This window comes from Sander lucioperca, chromosome 10, assembly GCF_008315115.2.
Source record: "Sander lucioperca isolate FBNREF2018 chromosome 10, SLUC_FBN_1.2, whole genome shotgun sequence".
NCBI lineage: Eukaryota > Metazoa > Chordata > Actinopteri > Perciformes > Percidae > Sander > Sander lucioperca.
The window spans coordinates 18,422,867-18,430,975 of record NC_050182.1 but is presented as its reverse complement, the minus strand read 5'-3'; the positions used below and the strand labels follow the sequence as shown (position 1 = coordinate 18,430,975).

At 39.0% G+C, this 8,109-nt stretch overlaps 1 protein-coding gene across 1 annotated transcript; it reads right to left on the bottom strand.

Moving 5' to 3' along the window:
* Positions 1 to 1,151: 1,151 nt before the first annotated feature.
* LOC118496061 (galactose-specific lectin nattectin-like) lies at positions 1,152 to 7,024 on the bottom strand. The gene is made up of 7 exons (XM_036006192.1): positions 6,917 to 7,024; positions 5,522 to 5,587; positions 5,214 to 5,235; positions 4,878 to 4,972; positions 2,855 to 2,989; positions 1,655 to 1,763; positions 1,152 to 1,378 (listed from the first exon to the last, which is right to left on the bottom strand). The coding sequence occupies exons 2-7, from the start codon at positions 5,585 to 5,587 to the stop codon at positions 1,311 to 1,313; spliced, it is 495 nt and encodes a 164-aa protein (XP_035862085.1). The 5' UTR covers positions 6,917 to 7,024; the 3' UTR covers positions 1,152 to 1,310.
* Between the last annotated feature and the right edge of the window lie 1,085 nt (positions 7,025 to 8,109).

Below are 8,109 nucleotides of genomic sequence, written 5' to 3'. Positions count from 1 at the left end.
CAACAGGTGACGGTACGTCAGCGGCTGACAGATATAAACATGTCGGGAATTAATGTTGAGGCTTGCTACACGTAAATATCATTGCATTTTATCAGCCGTGGAGAGTAACTCTGCCCTGTAGTGGAATGGCTTCGAATGACGACCAAAAACGCTTGTCTTTTACTGTGACCATTTACTGTTCAATATGTTGCAGTTTTACACAAGAAAGTGAACAACTTGAGCCTGACGGACATGTTGCATCTCAGTAAGCTAGCAAGAGTAGCTACAACAGACAACTCGTGTAGCTTACTTCAAAATAAAAGCACTTCCTGTGACGGTTCGCAGTAATACTAAATTACTGTTAAATAAGGTTGTGTAGGCTACCTTTTCACAAATCAGGTACTGTAAATAATGTTAGTGAGTTTTAAATCACACTATAATTGAACATTTCCTTTAGAGTGTTTTAACCTAAACATGAATTTATTGAAGTGCTATAAACAAACATTTTACAACAATGCCATACTTTTAATTGAGTATTTTCATTTTCTCCTACTTGCCTATTATACGGTTTACTTATTTTGTATAGCTTTAGTTACTTTGCATATTTTTAATTATACAACATATGAATAATCTATGATGTATTAAAGTGGATAAAGACGAGACTTCATTGATCCGGTGGTGAAATTCACAAGCTAGCTGCCAAATCAAACTTCCCCTGTTATTTTTGGTGAAAGTAACTCAAAAGTAGTGTAACACATTTGAATTCAGAGACAGTAATATTGTAATATAACTAATTACTCTTAAATGACAGTAACTAGTAATCTATAATGTATTACATTTTGGAAGTAACTTGCCCAACACTGCAGAGTGAGTAGTGACTCTAGAGTCATAGTGAGAGAAAGTGTCTCCTCTGTTCTTTCTGACCACGGTGGGAAATCTGGAGCAGGAGAAGTTAATCCTCTCCTTGATTTCATGTTTACGGAGAAGAACCAGGAAATGAGTCGGGGGATATGCAACGCTACCAAGCCATGTAGTTACATTTTTCGAGAGGTACACGTCAGACTATGGCGTAGGGTCCGGCGTAGACGCAGAGGGGTCTGCGGGGGTACGCCGTTGATTCAATGCAAAAGCATAAAATGGCCTTGAGATGGTAATAAAAGGAGTGAGGCAGATTGCTGAACAGGATATATTTATTTATTGATCAAACTGAAATCAAATCTGAACTGTCAATAGATCTTCCAGCAGTGACGTCGAGGCTCAACGTCCTGGTAGAAGTGACATCAGTGGCGATGTGACATCATGACATTTGTGTCGGCTCACGGCGGGCGTCTTCACAGGGGTTTGGAACAGAAGAAAGATTTCTTCAGACTACAAATCGTGTCGTTGACATAATCTTGTCCTGTAGACAGATTTAAAAAAGGGACAATAATAAAGAGTTAGTTTTCACCTTGACATTGCTTCCCTTTTCTCAACTAAGGAAGTCAAACTGTCTTTATATAGCGCTCTCCAAAACTGATAAAATGCTTCACTGTTGCATAAATGATAGCACATTTCAAAAGATAAAACCAAAAATAAATACCATGTATAAATGAAACAAAATGTAATGATGTTGGGTTACAGCACATTAGAAGTTACAAAAGATCCTTTTTCTATTAACAGATAATTAGTTTTTTACCGTTAAAGTTAATCTCCATGCAGTTCTCTTTTGCCCGGCCGTTGGGCTCCACTTTGCCCCATCCTTTGAAGTCAAACTTGGAACCATCACTCCACAGCCACACACCATCCTGAAAGAAAAAGTTACATAGCCTTTAACTTAATTATACTAGGACTGTCCCGAATACCATTTTTTGTGTTTTGGAGCTTCATTGGTGGCGGCCAAAAGTGATTGATGCGGCGGTGTCACTACGTTCACACCGCAAGTCTTCATGCTTAATTCGGATTTTTTGCTCAGATCCGATTTTCTGTTTGGCTGTTCACATTACCCTTTCAAATGTGGCCTATATCTGATTCCTGTGTGAACGGTTTGTGATTTCCAACTGACCCGCATGCGCAAAAGAACAATGACATCACACATTTAGTGCACGCTGTTGCACTAAAGTTAGGGAGGAAGTCAGCATTTATTTCAAAATGTTTGTGTAATGGCAGCCGTAACATTAATGAGCAGGTGCTGAGGAGGAGACGGTTACGGTATGATCCTTCTAGTTTTGATTGAATTGAAGTCTCTCCCCATACACTAATGAGGTCTAACACCTCCCTCTCCCTCCATTGACTTGCTCCATCACTGTTCTCCATGTTGTAGGCCTAGTCAAGTTTTTAATGTTACGGTCTGTGTCTACGGCTAACTCCCGCTGGCGCATAATTGTGACAAATGTCGATGTAGATTGACGTAAAAGTTGCATCAAATCCTCCTTGGTTGTTCACACTGTGGCCACATTGAAAAAAATCTGACCTGGGTCTGATTCAGGACCACATATGGAAGTGGTCTAGATCTGATTTGAAAAAAATCAGATCTGGGCAAGATTTGAGTGTGACCTGGTCACTTGACCCCAAAAAGATTTGGGCCACTTTTGCCTGCACGTAGCCTCAACGCCCCCCAATGTAGACTTTATATTTCACTATATCATTTTTTTTTTTACCTCAGATCGTTTATAGATTAACATTTTGGACCACATGGACGGAAGCTTCATTGCAGAATCAGATTTAAAAAAAGGTTTGCCACAATAAGTATACTTGCGTGGAATTTGCCTTGGAATTTCATGGAGATTTATTTTGTTTGTTTCAGATCCAGCCTTAATTTATAAATTTTAGTTTGTTGTGTTACGGTTATGTTCAAAGACTGGTTACAGCATGTACTGTAAAGAAAGGTTGGACTCACCTTTGTTGCATCGTAGCCTCCGACCCAAATGTTTGTGTCAGTGCCAGTCACTAGCTGAATCACCTCTCTGATAGACTCGTACTCCTCTGTAGTTTGGAGGGAAGCCAGATTTCCACCGATAGAAGTGCAGAAACGCTGAAAAGGAGAAAGTGTGGAGCAACAAAAGACAGTGAGAAAAAAAAATAATGCATGGTCTTACAGGGAGGTGTGTTCAGGTGCATTCTGGGCGTATTGCTATCTTGAGGCAGCGGAAAGTGATGGCGCCATTGACCAACAAAAACCTGGTCTAAAGTCAATGACGCAGCATTTCATTGTTATTTAAAGTGCCCATATGATGAAAAAAAAACAAACCACTTTCTGGGATTTGGGGTGTTATGTTGTGTCTCTGGTGCTTCCACACATACAAACTTTGAAAAAAATCCACCCATGCTGTTTAGAGTGAGATACGGTTTCTGAATGTGTCCTGCCTTCAGTCTCTGGGTGAGCTGTTCAAAATCGGCACGAGCAGGCTAACCGCAACCATTAGCTCGTAGCGTTAGCATGCTAACACTATGGCTAATGCTAGCATGCTAATGCTAGCATGCTACCTCATTCTCAATAGCAAAGCACTGCTACAACACACACAAGTTCACCATAATCTACAAAAGAACTACTTCCATGTGCGCCCTCATTTAGAAGTCTCCCAGCTAATCCTGCCTTGTAACTGACCAAAGTTGTAGAAACAGCCTCTTTTACTGTCTATGGAGCTAGCTAGCTGACATGATCTACATCTGAGCTACTGGGCATGTGCAGTGCAATCAAATATAGTACAGAAGAAGAGGTCTCACTCTGTAGCTAAAACAGAGACCAGCTGAAAAGAGGATCTGCAGCAGTGAGAGAGAGCGGTGCAGTACAACAACAATATGGTGTTTTTAGAAAATTAAACCATGTAAACCTATTCTGGTACAACCTTAATACAATTATGAACCTGAAAATGAGCATAATATGGCTGCTTTAAACAGCACATTAGTAAAATGTGCGCACACACTATGCTTGTTACATACACAGGGACATGCAGCAGCACACACATGCAGAAGATTAAAAATAAAGATATTCCTGCTCAGCAAATCCTCCATCATAATAGCAATGCTCCAAGGTCCAAACGCACCTGGCTTTTAAAGGGAATGGGAAATGATCTGATTGGTTTATTGCATGTTACGCCCAAAACACCCCTCTGATTAATGAAGACACTAAGTACAACCCTTTAGAACCATGCGCCCGGTGCACAGACCCTTTTATCTGCCGTTAAACTAGCAAAAGTGGATTTGGACACTAGGCCCTAAATGCACCTGCGCCAGGCGCTTCACTCCGTGCGCTTAGAGCGCTGAAATAGGGCCCAAAGTGATAATGTGACAGAGAATGCTGGTGGCTTCCTAACATTACTACATGAACCAGTGCTGTAGTACCTGAGATCAGTCTTGGTCTCAAGACCACTTTCTGAAGGTCTCGTCTTGGAATCAACCCTTATTTTTACTTAGTCTTGTCTCGGTCACAGATAATAGAGGATTCAAGACCACAGCTGCAGGGATGTTACTGAACTGCCATTGCATTGTTAGATTTATGTGTGAGTTGTCTGTCTGAACTGCTGGTTTAGAGCGTATCCCACTTACAGTGGGTCGGTTATAACCAGGGCTTTAAATTAATGTTTTTGATCACCAGCTAGTTGATTTTCTAAAGCTACCAGCCAATCAGATTTTCCACTAGCCACGTTTAGTTTTTTCTTAACCAACTTTACTACTTCATTTCAGCTCCTCTGGTTCGTTCCGCTGGGCACATAGCCAATGATTGAATGATGTGTCACGACATAGTGACGGACCAGTGGTTCTCAACCTTTTTTGTGCCAGCGCCCCCCCTATCCATTATCCAGGTCCCTAACGCCTCCCAAAAAATATGTAGGCTAAATCTATAATCAAATTGTTCCAACGGAAGACAAGCTGGCACTTATCAAACCATTATATATGACTGATATAATTTCAAAACGTACCTCTGCATCAGCCCAGTCCTTTTCACTGTCGTGGAATATGTAACACTTTTGGTCAGACTCAGTCCAACCAGGAGGGCATCGTTTAGACCAGTCATCTATAACACAAATGTAGATGATTAGAAGGACAATCATGTAAAGAGCCTCCAATTGTCCAAAGCCAGGGAGGTCTGAGAATAGTGTCCCTCAGCACAATCTTTATGGACAGCCTCCCAAATAGGACCTGCTTTGATCTCGAGCAATCCTAAAATCATTTTTATAGACTTTAAATTAACCAAAAGTGCAATCACAAAGTACATACTCCAGTCTTTCACCTCCACCATTATGAGAAGTACCAACCTGATGCTGTCTTATTCTCTGCCTGTAAACATAAAGTAATGATCTTTAGTATTTAACCCTTAGAGTTTAAAAAAATACACATGACAAGATTTTGAGTTTTGATTGAAATGTGTTTTGTAGTTTACTTTCTTTTTATTTGCAATATATTAAAACATTCACATTTTAATTTTATTATTAATATCAGTCATGTTCACAAACATGATGTTGGGCTGGAAGAACTCTCACAAGACTGGTTTAATGTAAAAGTTAAGGTGTTATAAAACCAAAGATCTTTGTAAAGTAAATGTTTTAGTGTGCGTATGACTTACATTTGCTCCAGTCCACAGTCCACTGGTCAAACACAGGACCACCATGAAATGAAGACCTGATTCCATCTGGGTAGAGACGCAGTATATTAATGATAGCTTACCGTATTTCCTCAAATAAAAACCGGTAGTCAATTAAAAGCCGGGCCTCTGATAGTGGCCGGGGGCGTGGTCAACACGGACAAATAAAGGCCGGTCTCAAATTAAGGCCGGGGAAAAAATAGTGTGGATAATCTCCTAAATGCCTTTCATATAATATTAAGTAAATAAAATTCAAGTTCATTGTAATGTACATTTCTACCAATTTCATTTAACAGATTCAACAATACATTTATGCTTTTTTCCACACTTTGTTTTTCTGGATTATTGTCCAACCGGTATTTTAGTCAATGCGGCTGTATGTGTTACTCAGCCAAGTGTAGTTTGCAGTAACGTACAGGTGCCAATAGATGGCAGTAGCTACATTGGCTGTAACACGGGTCTCATTTAGTGCTAGCAGAGAAAGACGGACTCTGGTGCTATTGACGGACTTTTCAACAACAAAACGAAAAGAGTTTTAAAGTATGCGGAGGAAAACTCGGGTGAAAAAGCTGCGAGACGTTTCGACATTGACCCCAGGAGAATCCGATACTGGAAGAAACAGAAGGATGAGCTGACAAGATTAGCCGACAAGAGCAGAGCACAGCTAGCTAGCTGGAGGTGGGAGGAAAGAAGTTAGCCTGGAGCTAGAAACAAAGCTAGCTAGCTACCGTCTGTAACGTTAATCAGATACTGGTGTGCTGCAAACCAGCAACTACTGTATGCTCTTATTGTAATCTACCAGCAATACTGTAGTACCTGTATTTGAAATAAATACCCGGTACATTTACAGGGTTCAAACTGACACAATGGTGGTGTTTGATTCATTCTGACCCAAATTGTTTTGTTGCCCTTCTGGCTGTTGTTGTAAATGGTGATATTTGTGCAAATGTTTCTTAAAAAATGAATGATCTCTGTCCACTGGAACGCTATGGTTTTTCATTTAAAACAGTTTATTTAAAATAGTTATACTTTTCAAACAGATGAAATTAAGAATAAAGGCCTGCCTCTAATAAAAGCCTGCTTCAAATACAAGCCTGGTACCTTCTGCACTTCAGGTAAATAAAGGCCCCGGCTTTTATTTGAGGAAATACGGTATTAATGAAGTTACGCAAAATGTGAACTAAAATACAAAATGAAAATGACAATTTCAATCATTGTAATTGCAGCAATGCTATTTGGTGATAGAGGAAGATTAAATAAAGTTAGCACGTTTTACAGAAACAAGGCATCGTGATAAAGAACAGATGTAAACTCTTTTCTGTAGATATGAATTAAAACATCTGTTGCTATGATGAAAGTCAGGACTGAGAGTCGTACCTTGTTGTGATGATCAGATAAAGTTGAACGTGCAGCAGTAGCAGGTAGCAGGGTGACTTTGAGATGGAAACCCAGAGCTTATATACCTTCTCTGGGTGTGTTTGGCTCACACACCTGCAACGTGTTGCAATCTCCGCTTGACATCAAGCCCCGCCCACATCCAAGTCAGTCATTTAACGGACCAAGACCGTTCTCTTAATACATCCATGACCAAGACAGCCTGGTAGAATTTTTTTACTATGAAGAAAATTATTTGGATAAATGACATGTTTTTTATTTTGAATCTTTTAATTTTATTTGAAAATTTTATATCTATAAATGTAAATGATCTGAAAGAAAACCGAATAGGCTAGTCACCAATTTAAAAATGACATGAAATTATATTTTAAAACCTTAAAAAAGGACTGACAAATAAGAAAGCCATCCGGACTCTGAACATTTACAATGCCTTACAACCTCTTTAATGTAAATTTAATGCGCCCCTTTTTCGTGTATGTATGTATGCATTTAATGTTTTCAATGTGTTTATGGATCTGTACTTGAATAATAAAGTTTTTTGAAGACAGGTAGCGAAGCTGATAGAGCCTCTTGATTCACATTAGATAGAAACTGATGATGTAGGCTAAACAAACGATATTTCATGCAACAGTGAAGTTTTCATGTAGTTACTACTGATTTCTGATTTTGAAATGATATCCAAATTTGAAAAATGGGTCATTTTAAACCTTGTTAATATTGATGACAATGTGTTCAAACGGAAAACGAGCCATATTTCATTTAATTTAGCCCTCAAAAGTAGAATGGTGTGTTGTTTCGTTATGGACTTTCATATTAACAGCAAGAATTCAGTCACAACCAAATGTACAAAGGGGCGATTTTGCTTTAACAATTAACAGGTGAACCAGAAGCATACAGGTGAAACTCGAAAAATTAGAATATTGTGCAAAAGTTCATTTATTTCAGTAATTCAACTTAAAAGGTAAAAGTAATTATATAGACTTATTACATGCAAAGCGAGATATTTCAAGCCTGTATTTGTTATCATTTTGATGACTATGGCTTACAGTTTATGAAAACCCTCAGAAAATTTGAATATTGTGAAAAGATTCAATATTTTAGGCTCAAAGTGTCCCACTCTAATCAGCTAATTAACCCAAACACCTGCAAAGGGTTCCTGAGTCTTTAAATGGTCT